General features: G+C 37.4%; 1 protein-coding gene across 2 annotated transcripts in view; it reads right to left on the reverse strand.

The window, feature by feature from the left end:
* ASCC3 (activating signal cointegrator 1 complex subunit 3) overlaps positions 1-22,362 on the reverse strand; it is a 479,889-nt gene that overhangs the window by 42,750 nt on the left and 414,777 nt on the right. For both annotated transcript variants that reach the window (XM_067546516.1, XM_067546517.1), the window contains 2 exons: positions 18,690-18,801; positions 18,141-18,275 (listed from right to left, as the gene is read on the reverse strand). In XM_067546516.1, the coding sequence (XP_067402617.1) occupies positions 18,141-18,275; positions 18,690-18,801 (247 nt within the window). The remainder of the gene's footprint in view (positions 1-18,140; positions 18,276-18,689; positions 18,802-22,362) is intronic.

Consider the following 22,362-nt stretch of genomic DNA (forward strand, 5'->3'; position numbering starts at 1 on the left):
GCTCTAATGATCCCAGACTCATGCAGTGGTGTCCCCAGGGATAGTGGTGAAGGCTGAGGAAAGTCCTTCAGACATGTTCCTGGTAACACAGCTAGTTGTATTAATCTTCTAACGTGTTTGGATCTTTAACAGAGAGAGACAAGCACAGCTCAATACCTTTCTTCTGAAACAAATGTTCTCCTTTATCTTTTCTATTTGCCATCTGAGTTGTGGTCTATACATTTTTTATAGCTAAAAAAATAAATGGCAGAAACATATGTTATGGGAGTCAAATTGCATTGCAATTAAAAAGGCTGTAGCTGAGTGTCTGAAATACTGGGGCTGTGCTGGTCTGAATATTTTTCATTTCATCTGGTTTTAAAAACTAAACAGGGATAGAACAGAAGACTTCTAAGGAATACCAGAAGCTGTGGAACACATCTATCTTTTGTAAGTCATGTAAATCTTTGCCTTAATTTTTTTCCCCAAAAAGAAATGTTTAAAGTTTAATTTGTAACTAATTTTGGGTTTATAGTGTTGCAAATTTCAGCAGTGGGCTTTATTTACTTAGTTGATAAGAACACAAATATCAATGGTCAGAGAATATTATATACCTGGATTCTTAGGCTTCTTAAATGAATTATATTGAGGAAAAGAGGAGCCTGTAGTACATTTTGATTTTATTTTTAAATGGCTGCATCTGATAAACACCACTCATTGTACAATTACAAACATCATAAAAATAATAAGAGAAATCTCGTGTGAAGCACAAGTTGGAGCACTGAAACAGTTCAGTGATTGCTTAAAACCATCTGAAAGGTTTAGATTTCACAAGTTCACCTCTTACTTAAATGTCCAAGCTACAAACTACTGATGGCATTTCTGATGACCAGGGGTCAGGAGTCTAAAAGACCTTTGCCATTGTGCACAGAGCAATAGGAGGTCAGCTATTTTAGCTACCAGTATTGGGGAATGACTCAAAAGCTTAGAATACTTCTAAGTGTAAAGTTAAATTACAGACATTTGCTTCAGCATGGAGATGCTAGGAGAAAAAGTGCTTCCACACTGGAAAGAAATTGGCGTTCAAAACAATAATCTGATATTTGAAAAAAGATGTGTTTAGCACATACTAGTCAAATCTGCAATAATCTGAATTTATATAGTGCATTTTTAAAACCCTCAAAACACATTACAAACGTTAAGTTTCACAGCAGCATTGAGATACGGTAGTAAGTATTGTATTGTATTGTACTTGTTTTACAGATGATAAACTGAATACTTGTTAAAAATAATTACTTGTATTTTAAAAGATTTTCTTATTGTAAAATGCGCACACTGCTAACACATATTAAAAATGAAGAATGACATCTCAATGATTTTTGATTCTCACAGTCTGTAATATATAATGTTTCTCATGGAAATTTGGGAATGATCATCATAAAAAGTGAGGGAAAGATATTTCAATGCTGCTTCTTTAGGAGATCCTGGTAAGCCTTTAGGAAATATTTTTCCTATAATGTTTTCTTTAACATCAGCTGAAAAATTAGTAAAATCATTTCTCACATAAGCAAACTGTATCGTTAAAGAAAATAGAGGTCCCCAGAACAGGACCTTGGTTTAATAACTATAGTATGGGAATGTTGTGACTTTAGAATTCCCTTTCCTCACACATTGCCCCTTTCAGCAATGCCCTTCACAGTACCAAAATTGTGACCAATAAATATGGCGACACATACTGAGGAGAATACAACATGGTATAAATGGATAGCTAACTTTGATAAAGTGACTTCTCCAAAATCAGCGAGGAAGCATTTATATAGTTGGGAAACATATATCTGTGGTACTCTACAAATGCTGATGTAAGAAAGAAGAACTTTCTAGTAGAAGGTATTACATTTGTCATTGCAAATTTAGGATGAAATTTTCAAAGCTGCCTAAGGGATCTGGCCTTCCCAGTAGTTCAATGGGAAATGATCAAAAATTTTTCCATGGGTTCTCAACCTTAGGGTGAAAAATAGATCCACCTTTCCTTTCTTTTTTAGGATGGGGACCTGAACCTCTCTCCTGTTGTAACATGAGGTCATGGTATGAAAAAAGCTTAGAACCACTTCCTTAGGTAGCTTTGAAATCTCAGCCTTAAGTATTTCAGTGCATAACATTGACAAAGCGATAACACATAATTAAGAAAATCTCTGTGAGTATGCACTGAAATATGATTGTCATGAGACAAGTAAATTTCTCTAGTTCCATTTAGAGATTTGTCTGCATTTTGAAGCTGAATTTGGCTGAATTGACTGTGTTTGCTCAGATTTGGCTGACCTGCAGACTGAGATGACAGTAATAAGTCATAATAGTAGAACTGCAGAATAGAAGTTTCCTAGAAGCTGTCTCCAAGAAAGTGATCAATCATTTTCTGTTTTAGGCTTTGATCTTGCATTGGGATCTCTAGTGCAGATCCCTGTGCCAGTGTTGAACTCCACTGGAGTCAGTGGGACTCTGCTTAGAGGTAGGGATCTGCATTAATAGATCTTCATGCAGGATTGGGGCCCATACACACTGTATACACCAATGTCAATCAGTAAAAGTTTTGTGTGTTGAAAAATAGATTTCAGAATTGCTGACCTGTGGCAGCTTCCAGATTAGGGAGCCACAGATGCACATTGGTGCATTTTTCTACCAGATTAAACTCTCTGGATCAAGACAACTATGTGATCAGAGAAGAAAGGGAATAAAAGGTCCAGAAGCATGAATACCTGTCATCATGTGGTAAAATGATTAGCAGCCTCTGTTCAAGAGAGACTCATGCTTGGAATAACAGAAGAACAATGTGAATTGGGAGAAATATAAAGGTACTTACTCACACAATGTCTGATTAGCAAGTCAGTGCTACTGCTCTCATTTGCAGGAATACAAAACTTACACAAAAATAGTTTTGAAAAAAAACCACAATGAGAAGAAACACACCAAAAACTGTAAGGGGAAGTGACAGCTGCTGCAACTAAATGTATTGGGCCAGATCCTTAGCTGGTTAAATCTGGCATATCTCCACTGACTTCCATAGAGCTATGTGGATTTACATCATCTGAGGATCTGCCCCAAAATTTTGAAGAACTCATGAGATACAAATTAATGCTGAGGCAGGGGAGACTGAAGTTGGCATGGGGCAAACTGTCTGGGGAAGGCTGTTCTATCTTTTTTTTCTCTCAGCTTGTAAATATATGTAGAAACAGAGTGAAATGTTAAGGATTGCATCCGCCAAAACTGACAAGGAAAGATAACTAAGAATTAAAAGAGTTACAAATATTTTGGCACTGGTGTAAAGTTTCAAGAACTTCTATTAAAAGACAAAGAAAACAGAGATTTTCCATACCAGATGTCTGGGAAGATCCCATTTGGATTTGAGCTACTTAAATTTGCAATCATGTATTTATACATCTAACAGAGCTTCTGTTTCCCCTAGAATCTGAAAATTAACTAGCTTTGTAGCATCTTCCTTGATCTGCCACCCGTGCCCTGAGGATTAGAGACTCCACCTGAGCTTGTTTTACAAGCATAACAGAAAAAATTAATCTCTGCTGGCAGCAATCCCACTGGGATACTGATGAATAATGATATCCTTCTCTTGCTGCCCTCTCAGTCCACTAGAAAAGCCACTCTAACCCAGCAACGTGGAAACTGCTGAAACCATTCCAGCTGTGGATTAGCAGACAGTCAAGCATCCATCTGCTCTGTGTGAATCAAGAGAAAGCAAACATGCATTCTTATAGCTAAAGTAGCATTCACAATTAACATCTTATAAGACCATGTATAGTAAATATTAAGATAATCATATACAAGAGAATAAATTAATCCATTACTGACACCTACATTTTGTTTACAGTTTCTTTAGTGCTTTTAACAATGACAAACATAGCTTGAATTTCATGTTAGTAACCTATAGCATATTATAAATTAAGGAATTTAAGACGTATAAAATTAACTTTCTCAAGACTTTGTACCTCAGTTGTACCTGCAAATGTATGTGTGCTCCCACTGGGCGTGCTCACGTGAATACACATTAAATAAATACATGCAAGTACAAATGCCTACCTCACCTCAACAAGAAAAGGCTGGGTAAGATCTACTGTGGGAGGGAATTTGGCTATTCCTCCACCTTCCCAGGGGAGAGACACTTGATGGGATATTTTCTTTCCCCGGAAGGTGGCAGATTTGAAGACTGTCTCTGCATTGGCTCCCCACCTTTTCCCACTGGAAGTGGGTATAAATTGTCCAACCAGGGCAGGAAGACATTTTACTCCTCATCTCTTATTCATAATGCTTTGTGGTGTTGCAAGCAGCAAATAGGGTGGGGCTGGCCAGAGCCACAGCAATGGCTCAGGAGATTCCCTTTTACTTCCCAGGCTGGCCAACCAGGTAGGGCTCTGTCTCAGCCTAGTGGTGGCCTTCTGAGGAGTGATTGTGCAGGCAGGCCCAAAGATTGGCTCACAGGGTAGCAAGATTCATGTTGGGATAAGCAGTGGCATCCACAGTGGTGGCAGATGGAGCATCCTTCCTGCTTCCTCAGAGCCTCCTCCTGATGCTCATCTTGCTTTCAAGTCCTGCTACCCTGGCTCCCTTGAGGGGAAGAAAGAGGGGCGGCCGCAATTAATCCATACCCTGTAGGGCCAGTGGGATTTGTGTGTGTCTGCCAAGTGGACTGGTAGTAATCTGCTTCCACTTCAGGAAATATGCGCACAAATACCCATTTGCAGGCAAAATTATGTAGTTGTATGTACGAGTTACCTGCTTTATATAAGAGAGATATTTAGACACTAAGATCTGAAAACCAGACCAACAGTTCGGTATTTTTTTTGGAGGAGGTCTGATGCATCAAAGCCGTGTCTCCTCCTGTCCTGCTTAACTTTGTTAAGTATATGCCAACTGGTTTTCAATTCCTCAGCAAATGGATTTGTAATCAGATTGGATCAATCTGAGCAGTAGTATGAAAAAAACCATAGATTACATTCTCCTAAAATACCATTTTTTCCAAATAGCAATTCCTCCTCCTCTGTTTTTACTGCACTCACAGAATACTCAGTCTATTGAACAGTCTTTCTTGTCTGCATTTGTTCAAGTCACCACTGATCCAAGAAGTGAGGAGGTTACAACGCAAACCAGGGTCCCTCATATAACAATGCACTGCCAGCCAAGACATATTTGCTCATCTGTTAACAAATGATGACACCTTTCTGGTAAAGATTTTTCTTAGCATAATATGTTTGATCAGTAAGATGAAACATCTGCACAGGAGATTTGGGTACCCATATCTACTCCTCTGAACCAATTCTTCCAGCTGGGAGTGCCAGATTTATCTACATTACCAATGTCTGTTATGGCATTAAAATTACATCAAATTATGAAATAATAATGCACTTCTTCCATAAAAATTACTTTGACTTAAAGATAAAAGAACATACATTTCAGGGGATGGAAAGGCTGCTGATGTTAAGCAAAATCTAGATCTGTTTGTTCACTCTAGGCAAGTTTACTATCATTTACTTCTCAAAGGTCTAGACAAACTCTTTACTATTTTTCTAAAACCTTAAGCAGAATTTTTGCTTTTTGGTTGTAGAAAATGGTCTATATTTTATTTTAACACTACGAGTGGTGCAAAGTGTTGAAATGATTAGGAATTGTGGGGAAACTGAGGGCACTTCCCAATATCAGGCCCTATGTGAATCATATTACTAAACAAAAGATTGCTTTCTAAAAATTTTGTCTCTGATACTGAACAACCATGTGGCCAGAAAGGCTCTATAGGAAAAGGTAACAAAAGAATGACTGTGAGAAATATGAATGTTAAATAAAGACAATATTAGCATCATTTACAGTTGTTGACCCTCTTTAAGGGCCAATTAACATTTATTTCTCTTATAAAATCCTACTTTCATGGATACCTGAGTTAAATCATGATATAAATGATACGAGTTTTGCATAAATGTTAGTTGCAATTATTTGAGCAAAATTAGTTTGGCATCTTTGTTGCTAAAACCAAGGTTCTACTCTGAAAAGTGACTGTAAAAATGGCACCTTCTTTCTTAATAGATCTGCTCTTTGTATGTATTCAGACTAACAGTTGCTTACTTCACAAAGCAAAAAAGATATTTTTCTTTTCACTCCTGTCAGCTAGCTCATAATCAACAGAATTGTTTGCTAAATTACAATTAATTACACCTGTATAATCACATCCAAAGCAAAGGTGAAAACGGAAGGCACAAACTGAAGACACCGGGATTGCACAAGTGTAGCGGAGAGCCTAATTTTGCCTGCAAATCTTTAACTACTGGTCATGGTGTACAAGAGAGGAAAAACCCAGCTTGCAGGCTGAGATTGCAAGACTAGCTGTTGGAAAATATATCTTTTGCCCGGAAACTGCTGAGCATCTCTGATATGAAGTCAATGAGAGATGGGACCCACAATGCCATTTCCACAATCATTTTTTGCAGTGAAATTTTAAGGAGCTTCCTTCTTTCACCAGCCTTTAAGAAGTTTCAGTCATTTTAAAAATGATTTTTGTCCTGTTTTTAAAAAGATATTTGACATTTGAAAACTCAAGTTTTGCCAGGACACTCTGGCCACACATCTTGATTATCAAAGGAAACCCATTCCATTTTTAATAATTCTATCCAAATGCTTTGATACATGACCATAGTACTTACACTGATACCTTATTATGACTAACTGCAATGCCAAGTATAAGTAAAGACTTACACAGTAAAAACACAAACCTGTGTAGGGTAAAATTGTCTGCAACTTTAATTAAATAGGCAGTTCAACCAAATCAACAAAAAACAAACAGGTTCTTGCTGAACTTGCCTCAGGAACATGGGAGTTGATGACCTGTCCCTGCAACGATCTACCATGGCTGGCAGCTACTGGTAAAGCTTAAGGTGAAGTAAATAAATGAAACAGTGTTCGTGTCTAAAGTAATACACTAGCTATCTGCGACCAGGCACTGGCACAATTTGGTAAACTGAGCCTTCGAGTGTATTTATAGAGATATGCGCCTCCAATCTGTTGCAAATAGTGAGGCTTTACTCTGCGAATACTAGTATGTACAAATCCACTGAGCATATGCTACTTGGGATGGTGAGTCATTTAATCCAGCTGCTCCTCTCGCTTCCTCAACAAAGACTATCTTCCTGGGCACAAAAGAGCTCACACACAACAGCACAGAAACAGTGATGCAAGTATAAAGGTGCAGTGTGTCTCTGGAACTCCCTGAGGAAAGTGAAAGCTTGCTCATGAGGCAAAACAATCCAAAATCTGCCAAATGAGGATAGCAGGCAGTGAGAAATTCCTTCCTGATCTCAGAGATGGCTGGAATCTAATACCAGAAGTGCTGAAGGGAAACACAACACAAAGTAAGAAAATGAGCCAGGGAGACAGTGCACCAGCTTGCTTTTATAAAACCACCAAAATCACCCATTGGTGAGCATACATCATCATGCAGGAAAACACAACAGATGTGAGAATAAGTGGAGGAAAAATTCCCAGGTGATGAGAGCAGGAAGGAAGCTTGTTTAATCTAGCAAGGCCCCTTTCAGTAGTTCTGCAAAGGAAATCTCTGGCCATTTAAACTAGCCCACTGGCTGGCTTCCCCACTGACAGCTGCCACTCACAAAGGACCAACTCTCACTTCAACTTAATTTTCCCTCCATTTAATAGCATTGCTACAGACCTAACCATTGAATGGGAAGAAATACCATCCCTGAAGCCTAATAGATGGACAAATGTAGCATGCTCAGGATTATGGGATTGTTATTAGAAAGATGAGAGCCAGGAACAGCAATGGCTGCCTTGTGGGAACAGAATTGTAACATGGCGTTTGCAGCGCCACTATATCCATGCCACCCTAGAAGCAGCCTGGGGAGGGTTGACTCAGCAGTACAGCCGCACGTCCCTCACGTACCTGGTCAGTCTCTGCCGTGAAAACTGTGATCACCTGGTTGGTCAGTCAGTACCTGCCCGGGAAAATCATGCACACCTGGTTGGCTAAACACTGAGCCATGACCCTAAAAGGTCATGCAGCAAATAGCCACCAATGGAGTTTAGCCCTGCTAACCGTGGGAAATTATAAAAGTTTGAACCCAGGTAGCAGAAGGCGGAGAGAAACTGAACCCCACCTGGCACCACGTATTTCCTGAGCGTGTCGGTTCGGCGAGCTGACGCATCTTCACTGGCCTGCTTCGCTGTGAACTGATCATCCACAGTGGCTCTCTCCCCCGCTTGCAGAATTTAAAGCAAACGCGCGGTTTGAAACTGAAACTAGCCAACATAATGTATCCTTGCTTAATCTTTGTAAATACAATCTCTTTGTAGTTTGTTACTTGTCAATTGAACACTGTTGTTTGCTATTTGTGAATTGCTACTTGTTACTTGTTATTTGTCAATCAGATATTGTTACTTGTTAGCTGTTAGCTGCCAGGGGCTGGCTGCCCCCTCTCAACTGTTAGCTGTTGTTGATTGTAAGTTTCACAGACCCCCTGTAATCGGCGCATTTTATACCTTTCGCGCAAGGGGGGTTCTTTTCCACCTTTCCTATCTTTTGATTAAAATAAAATCTTTTTAGTTAATAAAAGTAAGCCTCATCACTGCCTCATTGACCTCCTGTATCCTACAAACGGACCTTTCCCCTGCACTGTTTATTTCTGATTTAACAGCCTCATCAAGTTTGTCCACTGCCTGATCTGTCCACAGGTGGACAAATTAAAATCCTAAAACAAAAAGAAATAATAGTCTCTATTAATACAAACTACTGAAATAAAATGATTGACCTGGAATATTAACCTCAGAGCTATACAATAAAACCAACGGTATGTTACTTCCACTGAGACTATATGTATATTAATATTTTAATGAGCAAACTGAAATTTGAAAGTGATTTTCAGATATCAACAATACGACTGTATAGTAATTTAACAAAGTGATGTTATATTCCCTTTCACAAGGTTTTTTTTCTTGAATACTAGAATACAATAAAAACAAAAAATTAATTTAAATTAAATTATGCTATATTAATGGGGAGTATTTAACCACTTTACCGTCTTTCTGCTGAAGTGCTAGGAAGCATATGGTACAAACCTTTCACTGTAAACAAAATTTCATTGGTTCTGTGAATTTAATTTTGACTTTGCTTGAACATTCTTTTTAGGTTTTTTACCTGACAAGTGGAAACAGATATGGAACGACATGATTGTAATAGGTGCAAAAAACCGTTTGTTTATCAAACGGTTTATCATAGATGAAAGAGTCTGTAGGAGTGCTGGGGCTCACATTTTATTTCACAAAAGTCAGATTTGTTCTTCTGCTTTTTAACTTAGCACTTCCCTCCTTGTGCTATAAGAAAAAAAATACAATATGCCCCAGTCAGCCAGCCATGAGTGGTGGGCATTGTCATTTTGATTTACCTACTGATTGTGCTTTGCTGGGAAGGCAGGCAGCACCAGGTGTTTTCAGTTTAAAGTTAGCTCCAGAACTAAAAATCAAACAATGATGGTATTACTTATGTCTGGGGAGACACTCAGAATTGAGGTCATCAGACTAGAATGCCTGCAGTGAAAAATTCACTGTGCCATCTTGTTTGGAAAAATGACTATATTCAAGTACTGTAGAATGAGCTGTGTTCCAAGCCTGCACCAACTATGGGACTAGAGAAAAACAAGGTAAATCTCATTTATGAATTAACTCCCTGTTTTCTACTACGAAGTATATATTACTAGGGTTGAGCTAGAGATCTCCAGTGAGATATGAAAACCATGGAATACAGAAATTGTAGTATTTTATTTTCCTTTAACTTGAGCCTAGGACTCCATATATATGTATGTATGTGCATCTCCACTGCACTTGGCAGTGTGTAACTGAGTAAAACAAAGACCAGCCTCAGAGAGCTCATTGTTTAGAGTATGATAAGATTCAACAGATGGAAGGGCAGACAAACAATGGACAAGATAATAGTGAAGATAGGTACTTTTGCATAAGTAAGCAGTTCTAGTAGTCAAAATAGTCACAGGTGGCCAAACTACATCAAATTGGTCCTATTTATGAATAGAAACCTGGATTTTTAAAACAATTCTGTACTGCAAAATTTGATTTTGACGAACATCAAATTTCACACTGGAACATAATTCCATCGTAACATGCAATATAACAACATATTGCATGCTTCAGTAAAAAAACATTTCATTTCAATTTTGCATAAGGCAATTTTTTGTGCTTGTTACAATAGCCTACAATAAAATTGTAAATATTTTTGTGAAATTTTGTAAAAATATATAGCTTGTTTGCACAGCACTATGCGTTACTAAGATTGAAACTATATTATTTGCTAGTTCCCATGTTTAAAATACTTAACTTTTAGTCACCTGAATTCTATGTTTTATCATTATAAAACAGGAAATGAAAGATATGCATAATGTTTGAAATATAACAAGTCAATATTCAAAGATTCTTACATACAATAATTCCATGTCTGTTTAGAGCTATTCCTTCCCATAAATATCTTGTTTGGATTATCTTCTCCACTTGCTACACATTATTATTAGGCTTTGATTTTGTCACCAAAAATTTTAATACATTTCACAGCAGAGATGTGGGAAAACAACAATATGTCATAGAAAGGGGGAACTGGGAGCCCACAGGAGCCGAGGAAGGGGTTTGGAGAGCAAGCCCACCCCATGCTCATCCTACAGTGGTGGTTTCTGTTCCATGGAGCTGGGCCCAGCTTCTTGCTCCTGGCATTGTGACCTGGCACAGGGGGTTGCAGTGTCACTCAGGTTTGGCATGTCCACCCCTCAGTAGATGGAGGGGCAGATAGCCAAATTTGAGTGACACTGCAACCCCATGTGCTAGCGCGCAACACCACTCGGTTTGGGGCCATTTCACGGACTTTATTCAAATTCATGGCTTCTGTGATGTCCATGACAAAACTGTAGCCTTAATTATTAATTATTTGATTGTCATGCTATTTGGAAAAAAAATATGAATACCAACTAAGGCTCTGAGCCTACACATGGATCTGCATAGGTGAACATCTAAATGTTAGGATATGGAGAGAACAGGATATATACTAATTAAAGCCCTGATCCTGCAAATTTTTATGCATGTGCTTAACTGTGTGATGTGAGCAGTTCCACTGAAGCCACTAGGATTAACTCACAGTATGTTAAGTCAAGCACATGCATAAACCTTCACAGGATTAGGGCCTAACACGACTAATTACTTTTTCATTTGAAATGAAGTTTGAGTGGTAAAGTATCTGTAAGCAACAGTTCCCTACACCAAAAGCCAGCCCTAAAAACAACAACATGCCAAAAACAGTCCAGTTGTAGATTTATATCCATAAGAAAATCACAATAGTACCTTTACCCTCTTTTGAAATTAAATACATCAATAAGCATTGCTTCGAACCTGACTTGTTTTGTAGAAGCGATCTGATTTTTCATGAATAGGTCCAAAGCACAGAAGCAAAAATGACTTAATAAAATTATTACTTAATATCTTAAATCCTTAATGCCTCATGCATTTTTACTTGCCAATAACATGTCCAATTATGTGTTTATAGTGTCTTGTGCAGAAAATAAAATGAAAAACTATCTATGTTTTTGTAGAAAATTATTTCACAATTCATTAATTTCTTCTTTCCTCCCAGCTAAGTGAAACTAGCCTCAAAAGGTTCTTGCCTAGAAACAGGACCAGGGCAGTAATAACTTACATACTGATATAGAGTAAGGCGCCAGTTCTACAATGAAAACTTACTCAATTCTAATACAATCCCGCAAACACTCACAAATGCTTAAATTATGACTACAGTCAGATTGCCAAGGGCATGCACTAATGGTGACATACAATACACAAAGAATGACAGTAAAAAGCCAGTGAAATAAACCCTGAAAACAGAAAGTCATAGCTGCTGTTGGAACAGGAGGTGGTGATCATAGACCTTTTCTATTTTTAACTGACTTCCCACTCACTTTTGGTACTTAAATACTAGGAAGTACGATAGCTGTCTCACTAGCCCACACAATCTGGTACCAAAGCCAGTGACAAGTTTTCTGTCTGATTCCAAGATGTTTAGTCCAACACGAGCTAGTGCGACAGCATATTGCCAGACCGCAGGCAGAAAATAGGGGTTGACACCTGAATGATGAGCTGGAAGACTTGGAAGAAGGGATATACCCCCCCAGTTACAGTACTATTCTAATCATTGCTGTGGTCTCCTAGAATTATAAACCTCCAGTTTATAAAGTAGAAGGGGCGTGGGAGGGTGAAGCATGCCCTGCACACAATTTGCTTTTGCTTGGTAGAATTCGATTTTAAAAAATAATTTCTACGAATAATATCAATTTTTTTAAGCTTATTTATTTTTAATCTATTTAAATTTTCATAGTTGCAGGAAATTATGGGGAGTCAGATAATAATTATTTAATGATAGTGGACACATTCAAAAATTAAAACTTTATAAAGGCTATAACAAAAATTGTCAACATCACATATCAAAATATACAAAGTAAATATCCTGAAATCAAACTCTAATAAGTCTACAATCAGCATCTTTCTTTCTTTGCCTATTTATAAATTTTGATTACCATTGATGGAAATATTTTTTTTGTTGGCTTGTGTGTGGCACTGTGAAATACTGATAAAAATCTAATCCTTCCAAGCTTACATTTAAGGTTTAGGCATAAGCACAGAGAACCCAATGATCTCCCTCTTGTGGGGAAAAACAGAAATGAAAGACAGCCAAATGACAGGCAGCTAAACGAAGGAACTAGAAGATGGCAAGAAAACTGTCATTTTGTGGAGTTATGTAATGTAAACTGATCCGACGTCTTTACAAAAAGGTAAAACATTTGTCCATTTCCCCAGCCACCTAATCACATTATGTCAGATAGCTAAGTCCCATCCTGCAGCTATTCATGTAAGTCAGAGGTTCCTGAAATTTTTTTCTTGCTGCATCTCTCTCCGCTAGAGATTCATTTTCCATGAGTGCCCCCCTCAGCACAGAGTAAAGAGAGGAACGTTGGATGGTGCTGAGTCGAAGTCCATACCACTTCTGGGGGGTGGGAAGAGGAGGAAAATCCTCAGGTGACCAGTGAGCGCCACAACTCCTCCCCTATGGAGGGGGTTCTGCTGTGAGGGAGGAGGGGGAGGTGTTCATGGTTCCCATGGGTTCTCTAATTTTACTAGAGTTGGTGGACACCAAGACTGTAATCACTGTGTCCTCATTTCTCTGAAATCTGCCCCTGAAGCCAGAAATCAGCCAGCCAGACCTTTCCCCGTAGGAAGAATCAGGCACATATCTGTGCTTGAGTTAATATAGCTGCTTCTCAACAGTGGATCGAGCAACAGCAACAAAAATGATTTAATAGAATTATAGCTCAATGCCTTAAATCCAAGTTTAGATCTCTGTTACACCATCTCCACCTTTGGGAATAAAAGGAGACAGCCTCCAAACACGACCAGAGGGGAGTCCAGCCATTCAGTGATAACTCATTAATGTTTTCCCATCAATAAACAATGTAGCAAGCACCATAACCCAGCATATTCACAATTGAGCTAACCTGGATTGCCACCATCTAAAAGATGACCACAGGGGGGGGGAGGGGGGGAGAACCCTGCAGGGCCACTTCCCATACCCAATCATGGTAATCAAAAAAACTCTAGGTATATCAATAAAGGTCAGTTATGTGAGGAGAAGAATCTGAGTTTTACTTCGAAGGCAAAGTTACATTACAGGCGTCCTGGAAACAAAACCAACTCAATTTCAGCTGAAATCTATGAAATTCAATGTTGATAAGTGCAAAGTAATGGACACTGAAAAACAAAATCCCAACTATACTTACAAAATGATGGAGTCTAAATCAGCTGTTACCACTCAAGAAAGAAATCTTGGAGTCATTGTGGATAGTTCTTGGAAAACATCTGCTCAACGTGCAGCAGCAGTCAAAAAAAGCTAACAGAATGTTAGGAACTATTAGGAAAGGGATAGATAATAAGACAGAAAATACCATAATGCCACTATATAACTCCTTGAATACTGCATGCAGTTCTGGTTCATCCATCTAAAAAAATGATACATTAGAATTGGAAAAGGTTCAGAGAAGGGTATAAAAATGATTAGGAGTATGGAATACTCACATACAAGAAGAGATCAGAAAGACTGTGACTCTGTCTTAGAAAAGAGACATTAAGGGGGTGGATATGATAGAGGCCTATAAATTCATGAAGGGTGTGGAGAAAGTGAATATGGCAGTGTTATTCACCACTTCACATAACAAGAATCAGGAGTCACCCAATGAAATTAATAAGCAGCAGGTTTAAAACCAACATAAAGAAGTCCTTCTGCACATACCGCACAGTAAGCCTGTGGAACTCATTGCCAGGGGATGTTGTGAAGGCCAAACGTATAACTGCATTCAAAAAGAGAATTAGATAACTTCATGGAAGATAGGTTCATCTCTGGCTTTTAGCCAAGATGGTCAGGGGTGCAATCCCATGCTCCGGATGTCACTAAACCTCTGACAGCCAGAAGCTGAGACTGGATGACAGGAGATGGATCACTTGATAATTGCTCTGTTATGTTCATTCCCTCTGAAGCGTCTAGCACTGGCCACTGTTGGATGACAGGATACTGGGCTAGACAGACCATTGGTCTGAACCAGTATGGCCCTTCTTATATTCTTATAAAACCCAAGGGGGTATGAGAGCAGGATGCAGGGCACACAGGAAAGCAACTGTCTTGGTCATTGGTATGGACGTTGAAGAAAATCTTGCTTTTGCCAATGACTTTTTATTCTGAGAGAGGGAAGACAGTCAGTGCTAGGGATTCAGTGTATCTGTTTACCAGTTTACCACATCAGATAATTTGCAGGTACTCAGTAGATGATTCAGAATTATCTGGAATATTGGAATGTGGCAAAATCTGACCCTGGAACTCTTAAATACAATTGGTGGAATTCACAGATTTTAAGGCCAGAAAGCACCAATATAGTCATCCAGTCTGACCTCCAAATAAAACAGGTCAAAGCATCTCACCCAGTAATTTCTGCATTCAGGTGACAAATGGTTGAGTAAATTAAATGTTGATTAATTTGGCATAAATCAGAATAAATTCCACCCTAAAATCTCATGTTGATTACTTTCCCTCTTACACTTCCAAACTTCTGCCTTCTCAGCCTGCAATCCACACCAATGCTGGTTGATGTCTACATTACACCACCATATATGACACTGTTGAATTTCACTCAACAGAATTAATCTTTGTAAAGTTTGTAGTTTTGAAAGACAATGAATAAAAAAGCTATAGATTTTTGCAGACACATTTTAGAAGAGTTTAAGGAAGTTATTTTTAATTTATGTATTCAAAGAGTCAAAACTTTAAAAGAAAGTCACATCAGCAGAACGATTAAAATTATAATCATGTTTTGCAACGTTGACATGCCTTTTCTACTATAGGCTACAGCTTTCATTGCCAGCATCATTAAGAGATTCTTCAAATTACTTTCTAAATACCCTTTTCTCCTAGGATTTTCACTTACATCTAATTAGACTACTTACCCCATGCCATGTAATTCCCTGTTGCCAAAACTGCTAAATGTTTCAATAAGTAGGAAGAGGACATCAATGGAGCAAGACAGATGTAATGTTATTGGTTAACAATAGTGGTGTGAAGCAACTGCCTTAATTAGAAAGCTCATTAAATTCATAGTGGTTAGAAAAAACTTGACAATAATTCTGTTAAAATGCTTAATCTTTTCAAGACAGCATCCAATTGTGAAAAACTCATTTTACACCTTTAATAAAGAAAGATGGACCAATATTTAAGCAGTAATTATGAAAATCATCATCTGCATAAAAGTAAGTAAAACTGTCAGCTATAAAGGTTATTCACATTAACAGATAAGGATTCCACACTCCCCTTCCCCTGTTTTATCTTTTGAAGTTTACATGTAAAACAATTTGGACCTTAATTGATTTTATTTTTAGTCTCACTTACTTTTAAGAATGTAAAGAAACATTTTATAAGATGTAGCACAATATCTTGGATTTTTAGCAAAATTTTTATGGAGAAATGGGCCTCAAAGTTTGAGTCTGAAATTCCTCAGGGTTTGAAGATGTTTGAATTTGGATCGATCACTAACTACCTGGGGTCAGGAAGAAATTTCCCTTACTACCGGCACCTCGGCAGATAAAAAGGATCTGTAATAAGGCCAGCATTATTTTAACATATCAATTATTGACCTAGTGAAAAATTGAGTCAAAATTTGAGAATGACACAAAATTGTTTATTTTAGTCAATACTAGAAAGGATTGTGAGACAACTAGCTGATACAGTGATAAATGAAATTCAATATAAATAAATACAAGGTGATGCACATAGGAAGGAAAAATTTAAACACTGATGGATTCTACATTAATTGTAATCACTAAGGAAAAACATATGGGCAACACTATGGATAACAGTGGTTAGAACCAAAAAAAACCATCACCCTCAATTAAGAAAGAGAATAATAGAGAATTAAGATAGAGAATAATAATAATAAATATTATAATGCTGTTAGGTAAATCTATGGTATGCTCTCACCTGGAAAACTCTTCTCCTGGGTTCCCTAGTAAATACAATTTATTTTTGATTCTCTCTCTCTCTCTCAGAAATAAAAGGACCAGAGAAGATAATGAAAATGATTAGAGGCGTGGAAAGACTTCCGTATGAAGATAGATTTTAAAAGATTTATACTACCTAGTTGAGAGAAAAGATAACTAAGAGTACATACACTACATACCAAGCCGGCACAAGTATAAACAACAGTGTAGACAGTGAGGCTCTGGTTAAGTGACTAAAGATATGCTTGAACCCTGTGGCTATGTATCCTACACGGATCTTAACATGCTCAAGTATGCCTTCCCCACCAGCACTGCTATTTTTAACAGTGTAGTGTTCTGCTGCCTCCTTGCTGCTGGAGCCCTTTCTTGCCAGAGGGAAAGACTGTGGCAGCAGGGAAAGGGTCTGGGAGGGGAAGGCAGTAGAGAAAAGCTCCAGCAACTCCCTCCTACCTTCTCCCTGCCAGAGCCTTTCACTGACTGGTGTAGCCACATGCTACAGTGTGGACACAGCCTGTTTTTTACCGAAGTGTGTAGCGACACATACCCTACGTACCACTGCCAGTGGTGTACAGTGTACGCATAGCCTTTGGGGGTATATGGTAGAGGTACAGCAAATAATAAAGGGTCAGGCTCCCCCCCACAACTCTCCCTCACTGCACAAGAACAAGAGGACATCCCAACAACATTGAAAGATAATAAACATAAAACTGATAAAAATACTTTTTTCCCCCCAACACAAAGAGCGTAGCATCCAATAAAGGATTAGATGTTCAAAATATATCGGTAATAAGAACATCATTCTCAGTTACACTAGTCAAAATAATATTTATATACATATTTATATCATGACAATCAAACCTCATTTTTTTTGTTACACGACAGATTCACTTTCTCGCATTATGGGGAAAATTTTCCATTTGGATTATTGTCCATCATGAGGATTTCACCCCTTCTTCTGAAATATAGACAACCATTCACATCTAATGTGACAATACCTCTGTTCCTGTTCAGCGAAGTCTTTCATGGATATTTGCCCCTCTCCGAGTAAGGAGGAGGAAGCACCTCTATTAGTAAAGCTCATAACTCATTTGGAGGAGCCCAAAAAAATCCTCAGACAGTTCAACCCTTGGCTAACTGGATTTTGCTTTCACAATCTACACCAGTAAAATCTTCCAGAAACAAGACGACAATTCAGAAGGCACTTACACATGTGGGAGTACATGGTCTCTAATATACTCCCAGTCAGTCTGGGACCTATCTTTATCATCAGATAACACAGACATTCAGCTATGGCACCTGCATGTTTCTGTCTAACATGCAGCTAACAAGGTAGGTGATAGAGTTCAACATGAGGCAATGGAAAACTACCAAACTTTGGAGACAATCTAGACCAATAAATATTTCAAGGACAGGGTAGAAATGCTATTTAATTAAGTATGTGCAGGTTCACTGAGTTATTTGGGCCTTTTAGAATTAAGAGTTATATATATTAAGATGAAGAAAAAATTATCACTTACTGACAGAACTGAGAGCAATTCCTCAACACTGCATTCAGGTTTCAATCGATCCTTGAACATCTTAACAGTTTGATGCTTCAAATAGTAATAAGAAGCAATACGGCCATATGTCAGAGGTTCAATGCTACGATTATCCTGTTAGAAGAGAAAGAAAATATACCATGAAATGTATTAAAAAAAGGTGAAAAGCTTTTAAGATTGGATTTTAAAATAGACAGTGATGAAAATGAGATTGAAACTGACACCAATTGCCAAATTGATTGGAAAAACCCAGTTTTCAGCATACGTGGCCTCATGAGAGGTTCTATTTATGAAGTCAGACATGAAATTTCAAGATCTAAAAGCAGGAGTTGGTCTCCCATTGTCTCCTCATTGCAGGAGTTTTGGGTTAACAGAGGGCAAATCTAAGGAATTGTGTAAACAATAGGAGAATTAAAGCAACACAGAAACAAACTAAACTTTGCTGAGAAAAACAACAGATTGGCATTAAAGATGACCTCTACTGTATTTTTACTGAGCGATTCTTAAGAAAGTATAAATCAGTCTTACCTCCCCAACTTCAATACAGTAGGAACATTCCAGGTCAATGAGGGATTTCTCAACAAGGTTTGAAAGGAACTTGTTTATGGTGTCATGGCTCACATCATCTAAATTATAGTAACTAGATAAATTTAAAAGAGATTAACTAGGTAAGCATGCTGTCAATATTTAACAGTAAGGACATTTTGTAGAAAGACTATGAATTGTCACTAGGTTTCTGTCCTACAAACATGCACAAGCATCATGGATGAAGCAAATATACACACTGGTCATGCAATTAAACATAGACTTATTCCCCTTTACAATTTAAAGAGAAATCCATGTTTCTTTTTGCTGGCTCTTAAATGGACTCTGGGAATAGGCAAAACAATGCTATCATGTATATATGAAAACATGACATTTTAAGTATTAAACAGCTGAGCATAAATCAAACAATATAAAATATTTTATTTTGTAAACTTGAGCATTTTCCAGTTTATATGGCTACAACCTTAAATAAGCAATATGAACTTTAGGTAAGGATACCTTTCTGACCAGCAAAGTGACGGAGGAAGCACCTAGGAAAGGAAATGTTTTTATAGTTTGGAATGACAATAATAAAGCTAGCTGAATGGATGCCTTTTGAAAATATATGGAACACCAAGTCTGATTTATAAAACAGCCCTAATTTATTTTTCAGCCCTAATTTTTCACAAAACTGAAATCAATCAAAAAAGGCATTCTGCATTAGGAGTGGTTAGTACATACTGTAGTGTATATCTCCGGGTTCTTCTACTTATATACTTTTATCACACTATACAGCAATAATATAATACCACTGGTAACAATGGTAGGAGTTCTAGACTAGGCCAGCTGCTGCTACCAGCGTTTTGAACATCTTTTCTGAAAAGTCAGACAACAAGGTGGCTAGAATGCCAGTAGGACACTAGAGCCCTGTTTCCACTACTGCTCCCACTGTTGCTGATGCACTGGTGTTAGCATAGGTGGGAAAATGTATAGGAAAAAATAACTCTCATTCCACACACACACTTTAGTTAATTGCTACAGGTTTTCTTTAATCTAGCATTAGCAACAGAGACTGTAGAAGTACAATTGATCTTTTAAAATATTGTCTGTAACACTGAATTTTCAGCAACTTCTTTATCTGATTACTTTTTTTTTTTGGTACTTCAAGCAGCATAACTGTTAAATAGCTACACAATCATCTTCTGATTTCTTTTCTAGTAATCATACACAGACACAAATTAGGGGCATGATTCTCAGCTGCCTTGCATATTCATTTATTCCTGGGCAAAGTGGGTGAAAAGCCTCTGTGAATGACAAATTCTGATTTGGTAGTTATATTATAACCAATTTTGCACAGGTGTAAATGACTTCAACAAGGTGTAGGCATTGGAGAGTTAGACCTCAATATTTCTGGCATATTTATCATACATTGTTTTCAAAGCAAGGATTTATCTTACACATTTAAAGCAACACTGCTGCTCAAGTAAAACAAAACAAAATAAAAAACCCCCCAAAAACCTTCAGTGTGTGTAAGCTAAAAACTTGTGTATCATAGGTCATTACATGTAATCAGAGCAACTCTGAACTGCCGAAAGAAAGGCTAATTTTCAAGAAAATTATTCCTGCATTCCTTTCAGCAACACCATTAACTTATCTCAATGAACAGTTACCATCAACATTTTCCAAATAATATAGCGATAAAAATGGACAGTATTTTTCTTCTATCTTTACCTTTTATTTTCACTGATTTGACTTTTTTTTTTTAATTTCTCTTTCAGATTGCACACAACAGTACTAAAATGATCCCAGTTTAGGGCCTGATCCTGCTAATGCTTATTTCTGGGTGCAGTGTAGTATATAGTGTTCAAAAGCTCATGACCAAAAACTAGATATTTTCAGTACTGCTGTGTGCAGTCCTCCGGAAGTGATGGTAATAATTTAGTAATGATGTTATTAAAAATGGGATATGTGCAGCACTACGTACTGCATTTTTCAGAATTAGGCCCTCCATTATTAATTCAGTCTTATCAAATTCTTCAAAGTAGCTTAGTCACTATTGTTGTATTACGTGCTCTTTGCCTAATTTGCCATTCTTCACAGCTTAATAAGAAATCATGATAGGCAAATTTCTTCTGAGAACCCACAAAACATAATATTTTTGCAGACCTTTTCAGACGTTTTCTAAATAGACCAATATCGACATTTTTGACATTTTTGTAGGAAAAAATCTAAGTGCCCAATGCAAATCTAACTATGAAAAGGAAAATTTTTAAGTTACTGGTGATCTTGAATGAAGTATTATCAGTATATTAACTAGCATCTGTAATAGGGTAAATATAATAACACACCCAAGGGAGCTTCTCAGTCACTCAATGCATTTTTATCCTAATAAATAGCGTAGCCATTCAACTGGAAAGAGTATATTATTTTGTTTTCAATAATGATTTTATGAATGAAATTATACAGTATTTTGAAACATGCAGTGGATAAATGCAGACAGCAGTTTACATGCTAGTATGTTCAAAGTGTACAAACTGTACTTTACTTCAGTTCTGCTATGAAGCTATATTACCTATTTAATTACAGATAAAGAATAAAAACAATGCAGTTTCATGCTCACTGCATTGAATCATCTAGTCATTATTTTCCCTTTGCTATAAACAGACAACCTATCTTTTTATCAGCACACCATTTCATTTATTTCACAGTGAAACCCAGTTTCACAATAATTGACTTGTCAGAAGCTCTAATTTATGAGGCTGGGCTCTCTAAGCCTTCTCCTATATTGGGCTCAACCTGCACACAAGCAGGGTTGAATATTTACAATGCTGTTAACAGGTGCTGAGTTGTTTAATGATTCTAATAGCCAGAAGCGTACTGAGAAAGCCAGCGGGATCACAATTACAGGCTGTTTGAACACAACAATTACTTGTCCCCTGAGAGGTGTGAAAGTCAAAGGCAGTTTTATACTAACACCATCTAGCACATGGGCTCGACAGGCTAACTTCCATTAGTAGTCCATTGGGAAACAGCAATAACAAACCCCTAGGTAACATAAAAATCTACAAAGTACATAAAATTTAAACAATCAAAAACCGAAGGAACTAACTTTTTATGGTCTTTTAAATAATACATTTTAAACCCCCAAACCTTGTAAAGAGTTTAGCAAAAACAACAAGCCATGAAACATGAACTTCTTTTTCTAATCTAAGCAAGTGTGGAATTTCATCAGTTGAGAATGATAGAGAGATGTGTATCAACATAAAATGTAGATGAAGTTACACAAAACATTTTGGATTTAATGTGGATAGTGGCAATCATTTCCTGTTTAGCTTATGTAAACCTGACCTGAGATCTCTCTGGGAAATTTTTCATCTGGCTTGAAATGGTCCTGCTATAACTGTCAATGCTGTGAAGTCATTTGTTACAGCACGATGTTTTTTATGTTCAGGTTATATGGTAGTAATAATGACACACATAATGAAAGTGGGTTGCAGAAACAGCTGAAAATATTACACAAAAAATCTTGCTACTGTGAAGGCTTTCTCAGGAATTTATTTTTAGCAAAATCTGCAGTACTAATTCACTATCAAGTTCAATTTATGGTTTTTGAGACTTAGAATTCTGAAACAGAATCCCCTTTATATACAAGCTTTAATATGGGACAGGCATTTAT

This window comes from Emydura macquarii, unplaced genomic scaffold, assembly GCF_026122565.2.
Source record: "Emydura macquarii macquarii isolate MOO-44397 ecotype Brisbane River unplaced genomic scaffold, CSIRO-AGI_Emac_v2 contig_1146, whole genome shotgun sequence".
Taxonomy (NCBI): Eukaryota; Metazoa; Chordata; order Testudines; family Chelidae; genus Emydura; species Emydura macquarii.